The sequence below is a fragment of the Hemiscyllium ocellatum genome, unplaced genomic scaffold (assembly GCF_020745735.1).
Source record: "Hemiscyllium ocellatum isolate sHemOce1 unplaced genomic scaffold, sHemOce1.pat.X.cur. scaffold_871_pat_ctg1, whole genome shotgun sequence".
Classification (NCBI taxonomy): Eukaryota; Metazoa; Chordata; class Chondrichthyes; order Orectolobiformes; family Hemiscylliidae; genus Hemiscyllium; species Hemiscyllium ocellatum.
This window is the reverse complement of record NW_026869281.1, coordinates 34,406-57,482: the sequence shown is the minus strand read 5'-3', so window position 1 is coordinate 57,482 and position 23,077 is coordinate 34,406. Positions and strand designations below refer to the sequence as shown.

General features: G+C 53.9%; 1 protein-coding gene across 1 annotated transcript in view; it reads right to left on the bottom strand.

Annotated features, from left to right (window-relative positions):
- LOC132814595 (TBC1 domain family member 10B-like) overlaps nucleotides 1-23,077 on the bottom strand; it is a 32,547-nt gene that overhangs the window by 5,504 nt on the left and 3,966 nt on the right. Inside the window, exons 3-8 of the mRNA XM_060823540.1 lie at nucleotides 14,534-14,633; nucleotides 13,558-13,665; nucleotides 12,330-12,436; nucleotides 11,205-11,319; nucleotides 6,207-6,272; nucleotides 2,451-2,640 (exon numbers count right to left, since the gene is read on the bottom strand). Of these exons, the coding sequence (XP_060679523.1) occupies nucleotides 2,451-2,640; nucleotides 6,207-6,272; nucleotides 11,205-11,319; nucleotides 12,330-12,436; nucleotides 13,558-13,665; nucleotides 14,534-14,633 (686 nt within the window). The remainder of the gene's footprint in view (nucleotides 1-2,450; nucleotides 2,641-6,206; nucleotides 6,273-11,204; nucleotides 11,320-12,329; nucleotides 12,437-13,557; nucleotides 13,666-14,533; nucleotides 14,634-23,077) is intronic.

The following is a 23,077-nucleotide window of genomic DNA, read 5'->3' as shown; positions in this document are numbered from 1 at the left end:
AGAGAGAGAGAGAGACCTCTGTAAGGTCACCCCTCAGCCTCCGACGTTCCAGGGAAAACAGCCCCAGCCCCTCCCTGTAGCTCAAACCCCCCCCATTCCCACCAACTTCCCGGGAACTCTGTTCTGAACCCTCTGCAGCCGAGCGATATCCTCCCTGTAACAGGGGATACTGTCTGTGATAGACGGGCTTTGGACACAGCAGAGGAGAAATTCCTCTGGGATTCCCTGTGGGGGGGGGGGGGGGGGGGGGGGGGGGGGGGGGGGGGGGGGGAGGGGGGCTGGATCCCGGGAGAAAGGGATTCGCCGACGGATGGATCCGTTCGAGTGAGGAAGAGCGAGGGGGTGATCTGACGGAAACAGACGGGATTCCGAGGGCGTGACTGAGGGGGGACCCAGTCGGGAAGATATTCCCACTGGCCCGGGAATCTCGGACTCGGGGGGGGGAACGCCCTTCCAGAATAAGGGCCCCCCCCCACTCACCTCAAACTGAGTCTCATCCCAGAGGGCGGTGAATGTCTGGGTTGTTTCCAGGAAGGTGTCGGGGGGCTAGATCAATGCAAGTGTTTGAAGAGGAGGTGGACAGATTTCTGAAATGTTGTGGGGGGGTGGGGGGAGCGGGACAGAGCAGTTACGTCCTTCTGGAGTGTCAGGGTCAAATAACCTCCCCCTATCCCCCCACCCCGGTCTCTGTCTCTGTCTTCCCCCTCCCAGTCTCCCTCCCCGTCCTTACTCAGTCTCTCACATTCTCTCTCTCTCTCTCGAGTCTCGGTGTTAACCCTTTGATGCTCGACCTGTCCCTTTCACCTTCCCTCTCTATTCCTCCCTCCTTGTATTTATCTGCTCTCTCCCTCTCCCCCCGAGCCCAGCTGCACCCCTTTCTCAGCGTCTCTCTTCCCCTGCCAGGTCTGTCCATTTCTCTCTTCCCCCTCCTTTCATTTCTCTTTCTCTCTCATTCTATCTATCTCTCTGTGTCTTTCTCTCCATCTCGCTCTCTCATTTTCCAGCTCTCTGTCTCCCTCTCTCTCTGTCTCCCTCTCTCTCTGTCTCCCTCTCTCTCTGTCTCCCTCTCTCTCTGTCACTCTCTCTCTCTCTGTCTCTCTCTCTCTCGCTCTCTCTCTGTCTCCCCCCTCTCTCTCTTCCTGTCCCATTGTCTATCTCTCTGTCGAACTCTCTCACAAACACACAGACAAACACGCGCGCGCGCGCACACACACACACACACACACACACACACACACACACACACACACACACACACACACACACACACACACACACACATATAATTAGAATCCCCTACTGTGTGGAAACAGGCCCTTCGGCCCAACAAGTCCACAACAAGCTCCGAAGACTATCCCACCCAAACCCATTTCCCCCCACCCGATATTTACCCCTGACTAATGTCCCTAACACTATGGGACAATTCCCCATGGCCAATCCCACCCTAACCTGTACATCACTGGGCACGATGGGACAATATAGCATGGCCAACCCACCCTAACCTGCACATCCCTGGGCACTGTGGGACAATTCCCCATGGCCAACCCACCCTAACCTGCACATCCCTGGGCACTGTGGGACAATTCCCCATGGCCAACCCACCCTAACCTGCACATCCCTGGGCACTGTGGGACAATTCCCCATGGCCAACCCACCCTAACCTGCACATCCCTGGGCACTGTGGGACAATTCCCCATGGCCAACCCACCCTAACCTGCACATCCCTGGGCACTATGGGACAATTTCCCATGGCCAATCCACCCTAACCTGCACATCCCTGGGCACTATGGGACAATTTCCCATGGCCAATCCCACCCTAACCTAGACATCTTTGGACAGTGGGAGGAAACCGGAGCACCCGGAGGAAACCCACACAGACACGGGGAGAATGTGCAAACTCCACACAGACAGGGACCTGAAAGTGGGATCGAACCTGGGACGCTGGTCCTGGGAGGCAGCAGTGCTAGCCACAGAGATCCACACACACACAGACAGACGCACACACTTCCCACACACCACACACACACGCACACACACATACATATACATGCATACACACACGCACACACTTCCCACATGCCACACACACACATACATATACATGCATACACACAGACACACACATACACACTTCCCACACACCACACACACAGACACACACACACACACAGACACACACTCACACACACAGACTCACACACACACACACACAGACACACACACACACACACAGACACACACACAGACACACACCACACACACACATACATACACACACACAGACACACACACACATACACACAGACACACACACACACATACGCACACACATACACACACACACACACACACACACACACACCACACACACACACACACATCCACCACACCAACATATAACCCCAGCCCCCTGCCACCACACCACCGCACACAGGGGGTTCCTGTCTCACCTTCAGAGAGGAACATGTCCCACACCCGCAGCACTGTGGCCCAGGGTAGCGTCCGAGAGAACAGGCACATGAACCACTCGGTCATGTAGATCAGGGGGTCGACCTGGTGTTTCTTCAGGTGCCTGTAGGCCACCAAGCTGACCTTCCTCAGCAAGCTGAACAGGACCTGCCCATCAAGCTGCACCGCCTCCTGGTGGGGAGCCAGACATACGGCAATCAGGGGGCAGAAGATACAGGAGGGAGGGAATAGTGATCATAATCTAGGCCACAGCAGGAGAGAGAGAGAGAGGAGGGGAATAGTGATCATAACACAGGGAAATGAGTGTGAGAGAGGGGATAGGGATCATAATGTAGGGCACAGCATGGGGGGAGGGAATAGTGATCATAACACAGGGAAATGGGTGTGAGAGAGGGGATAGTGATTATAATGTAGGGCACAGCATGGGGGGAGGGAATAGTGATCATAACACAGGGAAATGGGTGTGAGAGAGGGGATAGTGATCATAATGTAGGATACAGCATGGGGTGGGGGAGAATAGTGATCATAACACAGGGAAATGAGTGTGAGAGAGGGGATAGTGATTATAATGTAGAACACAGCATGGAGGGGGAATAGTGATCATAACACAGGGAAATGGGTGCGAGAGAGGGGATAGGGATCATAATGTAGAACACAGCATGGAGGGGGAATAGTGATCATAACACAGGGAAATGGGTGCGAGAGAGGGGATAGTGATCATAATGTAGGATACAGCATGGGGGGGGGAATAGTGATCATAACACAGGGAAATGGGTGTGAGAGAGGGGATAGTGATCATAATGTAGGACACAGCATGACAGAGAGGGGAATAGTGATCATAACACAGGGAAATGGGTGCGAGAGAGGGGATAGTGATCATAATGTAGGGCACAGCATGGGGGGAGGGAGAATAGTGATCATAACACAGGGAAATGGGTGTGAGAGAGGGGATAGTGATCATAATGTAGGATACAGCATGGGGGAGGGGAATAGTGATCATAACACAGGGAAATGGGTGCGAGAGAGGGGATAGTGATCATAATGTAGGGCACAGCATGGGGGGAGGGAATAGTGATCATAACACAGGGAAATGGGTGTGAGAGAGGGGATAGTGATCATAATGTAGGATACAGCATGGGGTGGGGGAGAATAGTGATCATAACACAGGGAAATGAGTGTGAGAGAGGGGATAGTGATTATAATGTAGAACACAGCATGGAGGGGGAATAGTGATCATAACACAGGGAAATGGGTGCGAGAGAGGGGATAGTGATCATAATGTAGGATACAGCATGGGGGGGGGGAATAGTGATCATAACACAGGGAAATGGGTGTGAGAGAGGGGATAGTGATCATAATGTAGGACACAGCATGACAGAGAGGGGAATAGTGATCATAACACAGGGAAATGGGTGCGAGAGAGGGGATAGTGATCATAATGTAGGGCACAGCATGGGGGGAGGGAGAATAGTGATCATAACACAGGGAAATGGGTGTGAGAGAGGGGATAGTGATCATAATGTAGGATACAGCATGGGGGAGGGGAATAGTGATCATAACACAGGGAAATGGGTGCGAGAGAGGGGATAGTGATCATAATGTAGGGCACAGCATGGGGGGAGGGAATAGTGATCATAACACAGGGAAATGGGTGTGAGAGAGGGGATAGTGATCATAATGTAGGATACAGCATGGGGTGGGGGAGAATAGTGATCATAACACAGGGAAATGAGTGTGAGAGAGGGGATAGTGATTATAATGTAGAACACAGCATGGAGGGGGAATAGTGATCATAACACAGGGAAATGGGTGCGAGAGAGGGGATAGTGATCATAATGTAGGATACAGCATGGGGGGGGGGAATAGTGATCATAACACAGGGAAATGGGTGTGAGAGAGGGGATAGTGATCATAATGTAGGACACAGCATGACAGAGAGGGGAATAGTGATCATAACACAGGGAAATGGGTGCGAGAGAGGGGATAGTGATCATAATGTAGGGCACAGCATGGGGGGAGGGAGAATAGTGATCATAACACAGGGAAATGGGTGTGAGAGAGGGGATAGTGATCATAATGTAGGATACAGCATGGGGGAGGGGAATAGTGATCATAACACAGGGAAATGGGTGCGAGAGAGGGGATAGTGATCATAATGTAGGGCACAGCATGGGGGGAGGGAGAATAGTGATCATAACACAGGGAAATGGGTGTGAGAGAGGGGATAGTGATCATAATGTAGGATACAGCATGACAGAGAGGGGAATAGTGATCATAACACAGGGAAATGGGTATAAGTATGAGAGTAGCAATCATCACTTAGATCATACAGCGTCAGAAATCAGGGGCAATAGCAATTATAACAGAGGAAAGAGTGCAGAAGTGTGTGAATCGTGGTCATAACAGAGGACACACAGCATGAGAGTGGGGAGAATCGTGATCATAACAGGGAACTGAGTACAAGAATGGGAATAGTGATCATAACACAGGCTAATGGGCACACTAGAGGGGGAATAGTGATCACACACAGAGGAAGGAGCACGCAGGAGAGGGATTAGTGATCACAACATCAAACACACCAGCATCAGCATGAAAGAAAGTGGAAATAGTGATCACCCTCAGGCTGAGCAGCCACGACGTCCATGTCCAACAATAAAACAATCTTCTGGGTGAGCAGAGAGAAAAATAATCACAACACAGGGGGAGAAGCAAGTGAGAGAGGGAAGGGTACTCGCAGTGCAGGGTGGGTGGAGAATGATGATGGTGATGGTGATGATGGTGATGGTGATGATGGTGATGGTGATGATGGTGATGGTGATGGTGATGATGGTGATGATGGTGATGGTGATGATGATGATGTTGATGATGATGATTGTGATGATGATTTTGCAGATGATCGTGATGATGGTGATGATGATGGTGATGATGGTGATGATGGTGATGATGATGGTGATGATGATGGTGCTGATGATGTTGGTGATGATGATGGTGCTGATGATGATGTTGATAATGGTGATGATGATGATGGTGACGATGATGATGATGATGGTGAAGATTGTGATGGTGATGATGATGTTGATGGTGATGATGGTGGTGATGATGGTGACGATGATGGTGGTGATGATGGTGATGATGATGATGGTGATGATGATGGTGATGATGATGATGATGATGATGGTGATGATGATGATGATGATGATGATGGTGATGGTGATGATGGTGACGATGGATGATGATGATGATAATGATGATGGTGATGATGATGTTGATGGTGATGTTGATGGTGATGATGATGGATGATGATGAGATAGCAAAGGACAGTTGGTCCCAGCACAGTGTAGCCGTGTGGAACAAGGGAATAATGATAATAGCCCACGGTGGGGGGTGCTGGTGCTCTTCATGGGGAGAGAGGGCGTCTCAGTGCAGGTGAGGAGCACCACAGAGAGAGGGAACAGTGATCACAACAGTGAGCAGAGTGAGGCAGCAGGGTCAGAGAGAGAGAGAGAGAGAGAGAGCTCAGTGCACAGGGTAATGTCCCACGAGAGAGAGGGAATGATGGGTGCTACATGGCGATGGTCACAGCTAGGGCGTGGCGATGGAGTCCAGCAAAAGAGTGAGGGATCATGAGTAGGGCTCAGCGACACTCGAGAGGGGAAAAAACCCAACCACCCCAGGGTCTGAGACAGACAGAGAGAGAGAGTAAGCACAGTGTGGGGACAACTGACGATAATACTCACCAGGCCTTGGCTGTAATATCCTGGGACATAGAGCTCACAGATCTGAACCAAGCACCAGAACGCATCCTGTGTGAGGCAGGCAGGAGAGAGAGGGAGCAGTGACGGGTTAAACGCACAATGTATTCCCTCTCACATATACCCCAGGTACTGTCGTCCCAATTCCTCCCGCATTACCCATCAGTTCCCAATCCCCGCGCTCTCACCCCCCCCCCCATCCCTCAATCTAATCTGACCCACCTTCAGCTCCAGATTTGTTCACTCCAATCCAAAAACCCTTCTTTTATTCCCTCCATCCCGGGGAAGCGTCCTGGGGAACTCCCTGTGGACTGTCTCCAGTGAAATCATATCCTTCCCGTAAACGAGGGACTGAAACTGCCCCCAGTAACCCAGACGTGGTCTCCCCAGCAACTTGGGCAGGAAGACTTGGCCGACTCTTACACTCCAACCCCCTGGAAATGTCCTTGGGGGAAGGAAATTTGGCTGGTCGAGGCTTACACGTGACTCCAGACCCACAGTGACGTGGCTGAGTCTGCACTCCAGGGCAACGAGGGAGGGGTAGCCAAGGTGGGTCTAGCCAATCACACCCTCATCCCGAGAGAGAATGAGGGCAAGTGTTGACGTTAAATACATTACAACAAGGAAACTGGGACCATGGAATGTCACCAGGTAGAGGTGTGGCCGAGGGTTCTCACAGTCAACTCATTTATTCAATGACACAGCCAGCGTTGGAGATAAAGGGGAGCCGACGATGTCCTGTTCTGAGACTTACTGAAGACATGTGGTGATGCGCTGCACTGAGGGTTATCACAGAGTCATAGAGATGGACAGCACGGAAACAGGCCCTTCGGCCCAACCCGTCCATGCTGTCCCCAGATATCCTAACCTAATCTAGTCCCATGTGCCAGCACTTGGCCCATCTCCCTCTAAACCCTTCCTATTCATGTCCCCATCCACCTTTTAAATGCTGTCATTGTACCAGCCCCCACCACTTCCTCTGGCAGCTCATTCCATACACGTACCACCCTCTGGGGGAAAAAGTTACCCCTTAGGTCCCTTTCCCCTCTCACCCTAAACCTATGCCCCTCTAGTTCTGGACTCCCCCACCCCAGGGGGAAAATACTTTGTCTATTTACCCTCTCCATGCCCCTCATAATTTTATAAACCTCTATAAGGTCACCCCTCAGCCTCCGACGCTCCAGGGAAAACAGCCCCAGCCTGTTCAGCCTCTCCCTGTAGCTCAGACCCTCCAACCCTGGCAACATCCTTGTAAATCTTTTCTGAACCCTTTCAAGTTTCACAACATCTTTCCGATAGGAAGGAGACCAGAATTGCACGCGATATTCCAACAGTGACCGAACCAATGTCCTGGACAGCCGTAACATGACCCTCCCAGCTCCTGTACTCAATGCTCTGACCAATAAAGGAAAGCATACCAAACGCTGCCTTCACTATCCTATCTACCTGTGACCCCACTTTCAAGGAGCTATGAACCTGCAATACAAAGTGTACAGGGAGTGTGTGTGTGTGAGAGGGAGTGTGTGTGTGAGAGGGAGAGGGAGTGTGTGTGTGTGAGAGGGAGTGTGTGTGTGAGAGGGAGAGGGAGTGTGTGTGGGAGAGGGAGTGTGTGTGAGAGGGAGAGGGAGTGTGTGTGGGAGAAGGAGTGTGTGTGAGAGGGAGAGGGAGTGTGTGTGGGAGAGGGAGTGTGTGTGAGAGGGAGAGGGAGTGTGTGTGGGAGAGGGAGTGTGTGTGAGAGGGAGAGGGAGTGTGTGTGTGAGAGGGAGAGGGAGTGTGTGTGTGAGAGGGAGTGTGTGTGTGTGTGAGAGGGAGTGTGTGTGTGTGAGAGGGAGAGGGAGTGTGTGTGAGAGACGGAGAGGGTGTGTGTGTGTGAGAGAGGGAGAGGGAGTGTGTGTGTGTGAGAGAGGGAGAGGGAGTGTGTGTGTGAGAGGGAGAGGGAGTGTGTGTGTGTGTGAGAGAGAGAGGGAGTGTGTGAGGGAGAGGGAGAGGGAGAGGGAGTGTGTGCGTGTGTGAGAGAGAGAGGGAGTGTGTGTGAGAGAGGGAGAGGGTGTGTGTGTGAGAGGGAGAGGGAGTGTGTGTGTGAGAGGGAGAGGGAGTGTGTGTGTTAGAGGGAGAGGGAGTGTGTGAGAGAGAGGGAGAGGGAGTGTGTGTGTGTGTGAGAGAGAGGGAGAGGGTGTGTGAGAGGGAGAGGGAGTGTGTGTGAGAGAGGGAGAGGGAGAGGGAGTGTGTGTGTGAGAGGGAGAGGGAGTGTGTGTGTGAGAGGGAGAGGGAGTGTGTGTGTGTGTGAGAGAGAGGGAGAGGGTGTGTGAGAGGGAGAGGGAGTGTGTGTGTGAGAGGGAGAGGGAGAGGGAGTGTGTGTGTGAGAGGGAGAGGGAGTGTGTGTGTGTGTGAGAGGGAGAGGGAGTGTGTGTGTGAGAGGGAGAGGGAGTGTGTGTGTGTGTGAGAGAGAGAGGGAGTGTGTGTGTGTGTGAGAGGGAGAGGGAGTGTGTGTGTGTGAGAGGGAGAGGGAGTGTGTGTGTGAGAGAGAGAGAGGGTGTGTGTGTGTGTGAGAGGGAGAGGGAGTGTGTGTGTGAGAGGGAGAGGGAGTGTGTGTGTGTGTGAGAGAGAGAGGGAGTGTGTGTGAGAGAGAGAGAGGGTGTGTGTGTGTGAGAGAGAGAGGGTGTGTGTGTGTGTGAGAGGGAGAGGGAGTGTGTGTGTGAGAGGGAGAGGGAGTGTGTGTGTGTGTGAGAGGGAGAGGGAGTGTGTGTGTGAGAGGGAGAGGGAGTGTGTGAGAGAGAGGGAGAGGGAGTGTGTGTGTGTGTGAGAGGGAGAGGGAGTGTGTGAGGGAGAGGGAGAGGGAGTGTGTGTGTGTGTGTGTGAGAGAGGGGGAGTGTGTGTGAGAGAGAGAGAGGGTGTGTGTGTGTGTGAGAGGGAGAGGGAGTGTGTGTGTGTGTGAGAGGGAGAGGGAGTGTGTGTGTGTGTGAGAGGGAGAGGGAGTGTGTGTGTGAGAGGGAGAGGGAGTGTGTGAGAGTGAGGGAGAGGGAGTGTGTGTGTGAGAGGGAGAGGGAGTGTGTGAGGGAGAGGGAGAGGGAGTGTGTGTGTGTGTGTGAGAGAGAGGGAGTGTGTGTGAGAGAGAGAGAGGGTGTGTGTGTGTGTGAGAGGGAGAGGGAGTGTGTGTGTGTGTGAGAGGGAGAGGGAGTGTGTGTGTGTGTGAGAGAGAGAGGGAGTGTGTGTGAGAAAGAGAGAGGGAGTGTGTGTGTGTGTGAGAGGGAGAGGGAGTGTGTGTGAGAGGGAGAGGGAGTGTGTGTGTGAGAGCGAGAGGGAGTGTGTGTGTGAGAGAGGGAGTGTGTGTGTGAGAGAGGGAGTGTGTGTGTGAGAGGGAGAGGGAGTGTGTGTGTGAGAGAGGGAGTGTGTGTGTGAGAGAGGGAGTGTGTGTGTGAGAGGGAGAGGGAGTGTGTGAGAGAGAGGGAGAGGGAGTGTGTGTGTGTGTGAGAGGGAGAGGGAGTGTGTGTGTGTGAGAGAGAGAGAGTGTTTGTGTGTGTGTGAGAGGGAGTGTGTGTGTGAGAGGGAGAGGGAGTGTGTGTGTGAGAGGGAGAGGGAGTGTGTGTGTGAGAGAGGGAGTGTGTGTGTGAGAGAGGGTGTGTGTGTGTGAGAGAGGGAGTGTGTGAGAGAGAGGGAGAGGGATTGTGTGAGAGAGGGAGAGGGAGTGTGTGTGAGAGAGGGAGTGTGTGTGTGAGAGAGGGAGTGTGTGAGAGAGAGGGAGAGGGAGTGTGTGTGTGAGAGAGGGAGAGGGAGTGTGTGTGTGTAAGAGGGAGAGGGAGTGTGTGTGTGTGTGAGAGGGAGAGGGAGTGTGTGTGTGAGAGGGAGAGGGAGTATGTGTGTGTGTGAGAGGGAGAGGGAGTGTGTGTGTGAGAGGGAGAGGGAGTGTGTGTGTGTGAGAGGGAGAGGGAGTGTGTGAGGGAGAGGGAGTCTGTGTGTGTGAGAGGGAGAGGGAGTGTGTGTGTGAGAGGGAGTGTGTGTGTGTGTGAGAGGGAGAGGGAGTGTGTGTGTGTGAGAGGGAGAGGGAGTGTGTGTGTGTGTGAGAGGGAGAGGGAGTGTGTGTGTGAGAGGGAGAGGGAGTGTGTGTGTGTGTGAGAGGGAGAGGGAGTGTGTGTGTGTGAGAGGGAGAGGGAGTGTGTGTGAGAGAGGGAGAGGGAGTGTGTGTGTGTGTGAGAGGGAGAGGGAGTGTGTGTGAGAGGGAGACGGAGTGTGTGTGTGTGTGAGAGAGAGAGGGAGTGTGTGTGAGTGGGAGACGGAGTGTGTGTGTGTGTGAGAGGGAGAGGGAGTGTGTGTGTGTGTGAGAGGGAGAGGGAGTGTGTGTGAGAGAGGGAGAGGGAGTGTGTGTGTGTGGAGAGAGAGGGAGTGTGTGAGGGAGAGGGAGAGGGAGTGTGTGTGTGTGTGAGAGGGAGAGGGAGTGTGTGTGAGAGAGGGAGAGGGAGTGTGTGTGTGTGAGAGGGAGAGGGAGTGTGTGTGTGAGAGGGAGAGGGAGTGTGTGTGTGTGTGAGAGGGAGAGGGAGTGTGTGTGTGAGAGGGAGTGTGTGTGTGAGAGGGAGAGGGAGAGGGAGTGTGTGTGTGAGAGGGAGAGGGAGAGGGTGTGTGAGAGGGAGAGGGAGTGTGTGTGTGAGAGGGAGAGGGAGAGGGTGTGTGAGAGGGAGAGGGAGAGGGAGTGTGTGTGTGAGAGGGAGAGGGAGAGGGTGTGTGAGAGGGAGAGGGAGAGGGAGTGTGTGTGTGAGAGGGAGAGGGAGAGGGTGTGTGAGAGGGAGAGGGAGAGGGAGTGTGTGTGTGAGAGAGAGAGGGAGTGTGTGAGGGAGAGGGAGTGTGTGTGTGTGTGAGAGGGAGAGGGAGTGTGTGTGTGAGAGGGAGAGGGAGTGTGTGTGAGAGAGAGGGAGAGGGAGTGGGAGTGTGTGTGAGTGTGTGTGTGAGTGTGAGTGTGTGTGAGTGTGAGTGTGAGTGTGTAAAGCTGACCTCTGCTGGCATGTGCATGAGCAGGAGTGCGGCGATGGGGCCCTGGGCTTGGCAGTACCCTTCCTCTGGTCTGTACACAGTGTAGGCCTTCAGGATGTTACACAGGTCCCTCTGCCTGGGAACAACACACAGCACTCAGTCAGCACAGGGACAGCAGCACCAGGCCATTCAGCCCCTTCCCCAGCCTGTCCCACAGGGGGAACAGCACCAGGCCATTCAGCCCCTTCCCCAGCCTGTCCCACAGGAGGCCATTCAGCCCCTCCCCAGCCTGTCCCACAGGGGGAACAGCACCAGGCCATTCAGCCCCTTCTCCAGCCTGTCCCACAGGGGGAACAGCACCAGGCCATTCAGCCCCTTCCCCAGCCTGTCCCACAGGAGGCCATTCAGCCCCTCCCCAGCCTGTCCCACAGGGGGAACAGCACCAGGCCATTCAGCCCCTTCCCCAGCCTGTCCCACAGGGGGGAACAGCACCAGGCCATTCAGCCCCTTCCCCAGCCTGTCCCACAGGGGGAACAGCACCAGGCCATTCAGCCCCTTCCCCAGCCAGTCCCACAGGGGGAACAGCACCAGGCCATTCAGCCCCTTCCCCAGCCTGTCCCACAGGAGGCCATTCAGCCCCTTCCCCAGCCTGTCCCACAGGAGGCCATTCAGCCCCTCCCCAGCCTGTCCCACAGGAGGCCATTCAGCCTATTCCCCAGCCTGTCCCACAGGAGGCCATTCAGCCCCTTCCCCAGCCTGTTCCACAGGGGGAACAGCACCAGGCCATTCAGCCCCTTCCCCAGCCTGTCCCACAGGGGAAACAGCACCAGGCCATTCAGCCCCTTCCCCAGCCTGTCTCACAGGGGGAACGGCGCCAGGCCATTCAGCCCCTTCCCAGCCTGTCCCACTGGGGGAACAGCAGCAGGCCATTCAGCCCCTTCCCCACCCTGTCCCACAGGGGGAACGGCACCAGGCCATTCAGCCCCTTCCCCAGCCTGTCCCACAGGGGGAACAGCACCAGGCCATTCAGCCCCTTCCCCAGCCTGTCCCATGGGGGGGACAATACGAGGCCATTCAGCCCCTCCCCCAGCCTGTCCCACAGGGGGAACAGCACCAGGCCATTCAGCCCCTTCCCCAGCTGCTTACCCATTGCCCTCGCGAGAGACGAACATCTCATGGAAGGGGAACTGTCGGTGGAGGTCCTTCTCGATGGCGTCCAGCCACTGCCTGTCCGCCGGGGCGCCCACTAACCTCTGGAAGAGACGCACAGCCGGGCCCTGGTCACATGGTACAACAACAACCCACTGCATTGACACACCGCCTGCAGCACAGTCAGAGCCCAGCCCGGATGACTGGAGTACAACGCCCCGGGGCGACCCGGGAAAGTGAACGTACAATTCACCGAGTTGGCAGACACCACGAGGATATTCGGGGTGACAGGTTGGGGAGGGTGTCGGAGTCCCGCAGCTGTCTACAGACAGGGTCGGTGTGCGGGCACATGTCTGTGCGGCTGGAGTACGGTGTGGGGGGAAATGTGAGGCCAGGCAGGAAGAAGAGAAGAGGTGACTATTGTTTACCTGGAGAAAGGGGCCCCGCGAGTGACAGGTCGGAGGGGGTTGGAGAGCCCCCCTCATACATCAATCACAAAAACCCCCACCCAGCGTCCGGGTTCACCGGGAAATCAGGAAAGCAGAGGGAATTATTCCAGAGGGAATGGGCTCGAAACGCGGGCAGGGTTTGGGAAAACTGTCCAAGGTCCCAGTCAGAATCCAGCGGGGATTCTTTCCCGATCCCCGAAGGGGAGCCGTTCCGAGGAGCCCCCCCCCTCGGCTGATTCTGGGGAGATGGGGGGACTCTCTGAGGGGGAGAGGGGGAGGGGATTGGGCCGAGACTGGTTGGGGTGTGGCAGGATCAGAGGGGACGGTCTGGGAACAGATAGGATTCCTGACGGGATCGGGAGGTAGGGAGAGGATGGTTCATGGGGACAGGGTAGGGGGAGCTTTACACTGTATCTAACCCTGTACTGTCCCTGTCCTGGGAGTGTTTGATGGGGGTACAGTGTAGAGGGAGCTTTACACTGTATCTAACCCCGTGCTGTCCCTGTCCCTGGGAGTGTTTGATGGGGGACAGTGTAGAGAGAGCTTTACTCTGTATCTAACCCCGTGCTGTCCCTGTCCTGGGAGTGTTTGATGGGGGGACAGTGTAGAAGGAGCTTTACTCTGTATCTAACCCCGTGCTGTCCCTGTCCCTGGGAGTGTTTGATGGGGGGACAGTGGAGAGGGAGCTTCACTCTGCATCTAACCCCGTGCTGTCCCTGTCCCTGGGAGTGTTTGATGGGGGGACAGTGTAGAGGGAGCTGGGATGACGGACCTACCTGATAGAGCCCTCTGTTCTCCTGTTTTCTGACGTTGGCATCACACAGCGTTGGCCATCCCAGAGCTCGGACTGACGCAGGGATCCCCTTTCGACAGCGTAATCTCACCTGGGGGACAAAGGTCAGAGGTTAGACAGTCCCCGTGAGGGAAACAGAGACAGGAACTGTGCACAGTGCTCCCAGTGTGGGTCTGACTGAGGGATATAGAGACAGGAACTGTACACAGTGCTCCCAGTGTGGGTCTGACTGAGGGATATAGAGACCGGAACTGTGCACAGTGCTCCCAGTGTGGGTCTGACTGAGGGATATAGAGACCGGAACTGTGCACAGTGCTCCCAGTGTGGGTCTGACTGAGGGATATAGAGACCGGAACTGTGCACAGTGCTCCCAGTGTGGGTCTGACTGAGGGATATAGAGACCGGAACTGTGCACAGTGCTCCCAGTGTGGGTCTGACTGAGGGATATAGAGACAGGAACTGTGCACAGTGCTCCCAGTGTGGGTCTGACTGAGGGATATAGAGACCGGAACTGTGCACAGTGCTCCCAGTGTGGGTCTGACTGAGGGATATAGAGACAGGAACTGTGCACAGTGCTCCCAGTGTGGGTCTGACTGAGGGATATAGAGACCGGAACTGTGCACAGTGCTCCCAGTGTGGGTCTGACTGAGGGATATAGAGACCGGAACTGTGCACAGTGCTCCCAGTGCGGGTCTGACTGAGGGATATAGAGACCGGAACTGTGCACAGTGCTCCCAGTGTGGGTCTAACTGAGGGATATAGAGGCAGGAACTGTGCACAGTGCTCCCAGTGTGGGTCTAACTGAGGGATATAGAGACCGGAACTGTGCACAGTGCTCCCAGTGCGGGTCTGACTGAGGGATATAGAGACAGGAACTGTGCACAGTGCTCCCAGTGCGGGTCTAACTGAGGGATATAGAGACAGGCACTGTACACAGTGCTCCCAGTGCTAAGACAAACCTTTTTATGTTTCTTTGTAACCCACTTTTCCCAGTTCTTGGTCATTTCGATCCATTTCATTTCTCTCTGGCGAAGAACCTCTGTGGATATCACCTCACTCCTGCAGACAACAACAGAAACAACCGTGTTCCCCTCCTCTGTCCCAGAGCAGGACGGTCACCACCAACTGGGCATTGCAACCGGTCAGACTGCCCCAACACCTCAGTATCCCCAGCACCGAGACTCTGCCGTCCGACACACAACCACACACCCACGGGCAACACAACCCACAGGGAGTGGGCACTGTCGGAGGGTCAGTGCTGAGGGAGTGCCGCACTGTTGGAGGGTCAGTGCTGAGGGGGCGGGCACTGTCGGAGGGTCAGTGCTGAGGGAGCGGGCACTGTCGGAGGGTCAGTGCTGAGGGAGAGGGCACTGTCGGAGGGTCAGTGCTGAGGGAGTGGGCACTGTCAGGGGTCAGTGCGGAGGGAGCGGACACTGTCGGATGGTCAGTGCTGAGGGAACGGGCACTGTCGGAGGGCCAGTGCTGAGGGAGTGGGCACTGTCGGAGGGTCAGTGCTAAGGGAGCGGACACTGTCGGAGGGTCAGTGCTGAGGGAGCGGGCACTGTCAGAGGGTCAGTGCTGAGGTAGCGGACACTGTCGGATGGTCAGTACTGAGGGAACGGGCACTGTCGGAGGGTCAGTGTTGAGGGAGCGGGCACTGTCGGAGGGTCAGTGCTGAGGGAGTGGGCACTGTCGGAGGGTCAGTGCTGAGGGAGTGGGCACTGTCGGAGGGTCAGCGCTGAGGGAGTGTTGCACTGTCGGAGGGTCAGTGCTGAGGGGGCGGGCACTGACGGAGGGTCAGTGCTGAGGGAGCGGGCACTGTCGGAGGGTCAGTGCTGAGGGAGCGGACACTGTCGGAGGGTCAGTGCTGAGGGAGTGGGCATTGTCGGAATGTCAGTGCTGAGGGTGTGGGCACTGTTGGAGGGTCCTTGCTGAGGGAGTGCTGCACTGTTGGAGGGTCAGTGCTGAGGGAGTGCTGCACTGTCAGAGGGTCAGTGCTGAGGGAGTGGGCACGGTCGGAGGGTCAGTGCTGAGGGAGCGGGCACTGTCGGAGGGTCAGTGCTGAGGGAGCGGGCTCTGTCGGAGGGTCAGTGCTGAGGGAGTGGGCATTGTCGGAGGGTCAGTGCTGAGGGAGTGGGCACTGTCGGAGGGTCAGTGCTGAGGGAGGGGGCACTGTCGGAGGGTCAGTGCTGAGGGAGCGGGCACTGTCGGAGGGTCAGTGCTGAGGGAGTGGGCACTGTCGGAGGGTCAGTGCTGAGGGAGTGGGCACTGTCGGAGGGTCAGTGCTGAGGGAGCGGGCACTTCCCCTGCAATGATGTCCCATTGATCCATGTCTCTCCCACAAGGAGAACCATCCTCTCCCTACCTCCCGATCCCGTCAGGAATCCTGTCTGTTCCCAGACCGTCCCCTTCGATCCTTCCAAACCCCAACCAGTCTCGGCCCAATCCCCTCCCCCTCTCCCCCTCAGAGAGTCCCCCTCCTCCCCAGAATCAGCCGAGGGGGGGGCTCCTCGGAACGGCTCCCCTCGATTCCCTTCGGTGATCGGGAAAGAATCCCCGCTGGATTCTGACTGGGACCTTGGACAGTTTTCCCAAACCCTGCCCGCGTTTCGAGCCCATTCCCTCTGGAATAATTCCCTCTGCTTTCCTGATTTCCCGGTGAACCCGGACGCTGGGTGAGGGTTTTCGTGATTGATGTATGAGGGGGGCTCTCCAACCCCCTCCGTCCTGTCACTCGCGGGGCCCCTTTCTCCAGGTAAACAATAGTCACCTCTTCTCTTCTTCCTGCCTGGCCTCACATTTCCCCCCACACCGTACTCCAGCCGCACAGACATGTGCCCGCACTCCGACCCTGTCTGTAGACAGCTGCGGGACTCCAACACCCTCCCCAACCTGTCACCCCGAATATCCTCGTAGTATCTGCCAACTCGGTAAATTGTACGTTCACTTTCCTCATCCACATCCCGAATGGAGAGTGGGAATAATCGTTGCCCCACCATTTTTCCCTGTGGCTCTCCAATCGTTCCCCGTGCCGTCCAGAAAATGCCTCCTCCCACTTTCTCCTGACTCTCTGTTTTCTCTTGGTGAGTCAATCCTCATTCCATCTTCATGTCCCACCCCTCCAACACCTCGGGCTCTGATCTTGTAATGCAGCCGAGCGTAGTAAATGTTTTCTGGAAATCCAACCTGGGTTCCATTCACTGGTCTATAGTGAACTGAACCCCTCAGCCTCCGACGCTCCAGGGAAAACAGCCCCAGCCTGTTCAGCCTCTCCCTGTAGCTCAGACCCTCCAACCCTGGCAACATCCTTGTAAATCTTTTCTGAACCCTTTCAAGTTTCACAACATCTTTCCGATAGGAAGGAGACCAGAATTGCACACAATATTCCAACAGTGGCCTAACCAATGTCCTGTACAGCCGCAACATGACCCTCCCAACTCCTGTACTCAATACTCTGACCAATAAAGGAAAGCATACCAAACGCCTCCTTCACTATCCTATCTACCTGCGACTCCACTTTCAAGGAGCTATGAACCTGCACTCCAAGGTCTCTTTGTTCAGCAACACTCCCTCGGACCTTACCATTAAGTGTATAAGTCCTGCTAAGATTTGCTTTCCCAAAATGCAGCACCTCGCATTGATCTGAATTAAACTCCATCTGCCCCTTCTCAGCCCATTGGCCCATCTGGTCCAGATCCTGGTGTAATCTGAGGGAACCCTCTTCGCTGTCCACTGCACCCTCCAATTTTGGGGTCACCTGCAAACTTACTAACTGTACCCCTAATGCTCACATCCAAATCATTTATGTAAATGACAAAAAGTAGAGGGACCCAGCACCGATCCTTGTGGCACTCCCCTGGTCACAGGCCTCCAGTCTGAAAAACAACCCTCCATCACCACCCTCTGTCTTCTACCTTTGAGCCAGTTCTGTATCCAAATGGCTAGTTCTCCCTGTATTCCATGAGATCTAACCTTGCTAACCAGTCTCCCAAGGGGAACCTTGTCGAACGCCTTACTGAAGTCCGTATAGATCACATCTACTGCTCTGCCCTCATCAATCCTCTTTGTTACTTCCTCAAAAAACTCATTGAAGTTTGTGAGACATGATTTCCCATGCACAAAGCCATGCTGACTATCCCTAATCAGTCCTTGCCTTTCCAAATACATGTCCATCCTGTCCCTCAGGATTCCCTCCAACAACTTGCCCACCACCGAGGTCAGGCTCTCTGGTCTACAGTTCATTCCACACATGAACTACCCTCTGTGTATAACCTTTGCTCCTCATATCCTGTCAAATTCCTCCCCTCCCAACTTAAAAATGTGTCGCCTGGTCTCGAAACTCCCCCTCCAAGGGAAAAAGCTGATCTGTATCCCTCGTGAGGTCACCCCTCGGCCTCTGACACTCCAGGGGCAAAACGAAAACATCCCTGTACCTCAATCCCTCCAATTCCAGGCAACATCTCTCCTGAATCCTCTCCAGTTTCATCATGTCCCTTCCTAAGACAGGAGCTGGACACGACACTCCAGAGAAAAGTACAGCACTGAACAGGCCCTTCGGCCCACTATGTTGTGCCGAGATTTAATCCGAATATAAAATATAACAACCAAACCTACGCACCCCCACAACTCACTGCTATCCACGTGCGTGTCCATCAGTCGCTTCAATGTCCCCAATGACTCTGCATCCACCACCACCGCTGGGAACACATTCCATACATTCACAACTCTCTGGGTAAAGAACCTACCTCTGACGTCCCCTTTATACCTTCCTCCTAATATCATCAAACTATGTCCCCTCGTACTGGTCCATCCTGCCCTGGGGAAACGTCTCTGGCCCTTGACCCTATCCACGCCTCCCATTATTTTGTCCACCTCTCTTCCTCCTCCTCTCCAGAGAGAAAAGTCCGAGCTTATTCAACCTGTCTTCATGAGGCAAGCCCTCCAGTCCAGGCAGCATCCTGGTCAACCTCCCTTGCCCCCCTCTCCAAAGCCTCTGTATCTTTCCTATAGTAGGGTGACCCGAACGGGACACAATATTCCAAGGGTGGTCTCACCAGGGGCTTGTAGAGCTTCAGCAAAACCTCACGGCTCTTAAACTCAATCCCCCTGTTAATAGAAGCCAAAACACCATCTGCTTTCTTAACAACTTGGGTGGCAACTTTGACAGTCTATGTCCTTGCACGCCCAGGTCCCTCTGTTCTCCTAACCTCCAACTCCCTCACCAACCACTGGGTCCACTGCTGCTCGTCATTTTTATCAACGGCCTGGGTGCGGGCGTAGAAGGGCGGGTTAGTAAATGTGCGGACGGCGCTAAGGTCAGTGGAGTTGTGACGAAGGTTACACAGAGACAGAGATAAGCTGCAGAGCTGGGCTGAGAGGTGGCGAATGGAGTTTAATGCGGACAAGTGTGAGGTGATTCACTTTGGCCGGAGTAACAGGAATGCAGAGTACTGGGCTCATGGTAAGATTCTTGGGAGTGTGGGTGAGCAGAGAGATCTCGGTGTCCAGGTACACAGATCGTTGAAAGTTGCCACCCAGATTGACGGGGTTGTTAAGAAGGTGTACGGTGTGTTAGCTTTTGTTGGGAGAGGGATTGAGTTCCGGAACCAGGAGGTTATGCTGCAGCTGTACAAAACTCTGGGACGGCCGCACTCGGAGTATTGTGTACAGTTCTGGTCACCGCATTATAGGGAGGATATGGAAGCTTTGGAAAGGGTGCAGAGGAGATTTACCAGGATGTTGCCTGGTCTGGAGGGAAGGTCTTATGAGGAAAGGCTGAGGGACTTGAGGCTGTTCTCGTTAGAGAGAAGAAGGTTGAGAGGTGACTTAACAGAGACATACAAGATAATCAGAGGGTTAGATAGGGTGGGCAGGGAGAGCCTTTTTCCAAGTATGGGGATGGTGAGCACGAGGGGGCATAGCTTTAAACTGAGGGGTGATAGATATAGGACAGATGTCAGAGGGAGTTTCTTTACTCAGAGAGTAGTAAGGGTATGGCTTGCTTTGCCTGTAAAGGTGGTAGATTCGCCAACTTACAGTACATTTCAGTCGTCATTGGACAGGTATATGGACGTACATGGAACAGTGTAGGTTAGATGGGCTTCAGATTGGTGTGACAGGGCGGCGTAACATGGAGGGCCGAAGGGCCTGTACTGCGCTGCCATGTTCTATGTTCTAACGTCAACACGATATCCCAACACTCGGACTTTCTGGGAATTCTGGACAAATCCAGGCTGCGTACCCCCAATCTCTGGAGGTCCGCCTGTCCCTGTCTGACGGAGTACCCCATCAGATCCCAGGGGGATGGTTCAGACCCCATCCATCTCACTGAGCATTTTTCCTCTCGTGATAATTGTTGGTTTTAATTGCTCCCCTCCGTCCGTTCTCGAAATTATTTCGTCGCTTTGGAAAGATATTAGCGTCTACCTTTGTAAAACATTTATTCAGCTCCCTTTCTGCCATTTCCAGGCTCCCTTCGGCCCATCCCCTCCATGCTGTCCCAGATATCCTAACCAAATCTAGTCCCATTTAGAGATGGACAGCATGGAAACGGCCCTTCAGCCCATCCCCTCCATGCTGTCCCAGATATCCTAACCAAATCTAGTCCCATTTAGAGATGGACAGCATGGAAACGGCCCTTCAGCCCAACCCGTCCATGCTGTCCCAGATATCCTAACCTAATCTAGTCCCATGTGCCAGCACTTGGCCCATCTCCCTCTAACCCCTTCCTATTCATGTCCCCATCCACCTTTTAGATGCTGTCATTGTACCAGCCCCCACCACTTCCTCTGGCAGCTCATTCCATACACGTACCACCCTCTGGGGGAAAAAGTTACCCTTAGGTCCCTTTCCCCTCTCACCCTAAACCTATGCCCCTCTAGTTCTGGACTCCCCCATCCCAGGGAAAAGACTTTGTCTATTTACCCTCTCCATGCCCCTCATGGTTTTATAAACCTCTATAAGGTCACCCCTCAGCCTCCGACGCTCCAGGGAAAACAGCCCCAGCCTGTTCAGCCTCTCCCTGTAGCTCAGACCCTCCAACCCTGGCAACATCCTTGTAAATCTTTTCTGAACCCTTTCAAGTTTCACAACATCTTTCCGATAGGAAGGAGACCAGAATTGCACACAATATTCCAACAGTGGCCTAACCAATGTCCTGTACAGCCGCAACATGACCTCCCAACCCCTGTACTCAATACTCTGACCAATAAAGGAAAGCATACCAAACGCTGCCTTCACTATCCTATCTACCTGCGACTCCACTTTCAAGGAGCTATGAACCTGCACTCCAAGGTCTCTTTGTTCAGCAACACTCCCTAGGACCTTACCATTAAGTGTATAAGTCCTGCTAAGATTTGCTTTCCCAAAATGCAGCACCTCGCATTTATCTGAATTAAACTCCATCTGCCCCTTCTCAGCCCATTGGCCCATCTGGTCCAGATCCTGTTGTAATCTGAGGGAACCCTCTTCGCTGTCCACTACACCCTCCAATTTTGGGGTCATCTGCAAACTTACTAACTGTACCCCTAATGCTCACATCCAAATCATTTATGTAAATGACAAAAAGTAGAGGGACCCAGCACCGATCCTTGTGGCACTCCACTGGGCACAGGCCTCCAGTCTGAAAAACAACCCTCCACCAACACCCTCTGTCTTCCACCTTTGAGCCAGTTCTGTATCCAAATGGCTAGTTCTCCCTGTATTCCATGAGATCTAACCTTGCAAATCAGTCTCCCATGGGGAACCTTGTCGAACGCCTTACTGAAGTCCATATAGATCACATCTACCGCTCTGCCCTCATCAATCCTCTTTGTTACTTCTTCAAAAAACTCATTGAAGTTTGTGAGACATGATTTCCCACGCACAAAGCCATGGTGACTATCCCGAATCAGTCCTTGCCTTCACCCCCAGGGTGAACTGGGATAGTTGCTGTCCTTTTCTGCCACCGTTTGTCCCCATGTCATTGCCGTGGAGCAGGAACTGTTGAGTTAAACACCGGTGAATGTCCCTCCCAGCTCTCCTCTCGTTCCCCCCAGGAGTACAGTCAGTGGGCACCAGACCCTCTCACAGAACTCAGAGCGAGAGGCACGCTCGGGAATTCGGTGCAAATCGACTTGTATCCCATTCGCCCCGCTCCAGTCTCAGGGGATTACTCCGGGACGGACGATGCCTCCGTCAGCAAAGCAGGGTCAAGGTTAGACTGGGGCTGGAAAAGCACAGCAGATCAGGCCCACTCCCTGATGTTAACTGATTGGTTGGAATCCCTGAACTCCGCCCTCTGATGGAGAAGATGTTCACTGACGGTCACTCTCAGGATTCATCTCCCTCTTTGCACATCTCTGTCACCAGCTCTTACTCTCTCTCTCTGTCTCTCTCTCTCTCCTTCCTCGTTCTCTCTCTCTCCCCATTTAATTCAGTCTCTGTGATTAATTTTCTCTCTCTCTCTCTCTCCTTCCTCGTTCTCTCTCTCTCCCCATTTAATTCAGTCTCTGTGATTAATTTTCTCTCTCTCTCTCTCTCCTTCCTCGTTCTCTCTCTCTCCCCATTTAATTCCGTCTCTCTGATTAATTTTCTCTCTATCTCTCTCCTTCCTCTTTCACTCTGTCTGCCCATTTAATCCAACGTATCTTTGATTAATTTTCTTTCTGTCTCTCTCTCTCTCACTCTATCTACCTGTCAGTCTCTCATTCTCTCTTTCCCTGACTCTTTGTCTCTCTCTTTCTCACTCTCTCTTTCGCTCTCTCTGTCTCTTGCTCTCTCTCTCTCTGTTTCTCTCACTCTCTCTCTGTCACTCTCTCTTTGTCTGTCTGTCTGTCTCTCGCTCTGTCTCCCTCTCATTCACTCACTCTCTCTTTCTGTCTGTCTCGCTCTCTCTCTCTCTCACTCACTTTCTCTCTCTCTGTCTCTCTTTCTCTCTGTCTCTGTCTCTCACTCTCTCTCATTCTCTCTTTGTCTGTCTGTCTGTCTGCTTCTCACTCTGTCTTCCTCTCATTCACTCACTCTCTTTCTCTCATTCACTCACTCACTTTCTCTCTGTCTGTCTCTCTCCCTGTCTCTCTCCCTCTCCTCTGTCTCTCTCCCTCTGTCTCTCTCTCTCCCTCACTCACTTTCTCTCTCCGTGTCTCTCCTCCTCTCTCTCCCTCCCTCTCTCCCCCTCTCCCTGGAATCTGTGCACTCCTCTCTCACAGTGGGTTGTTGTGGTTGGGAATATGTCTCTGACGACATTGCAGGGTTTTTATTAAGAAGGGGGGGGTGGAGAATGATGGGGAGAGGGAGGTGAAGATGATTGGATCAGTCACAATCTCATTAAACAGCAGAACAGGCTCAATGGGCTGAATGGCCTGTTGCTGCCAGATCTGATGGGCTCTCATGCACTATTATTTATCCCACGTTCTTTCACTCTATCTTGTCATTCACTACGTTTCTTTCTCGGACTATTTTCCTCTCTCTCCCCCCCCCCCCTTCGCTCTCCATCTCCCTCTCTCTCTCTCTGTGTCTCTCCG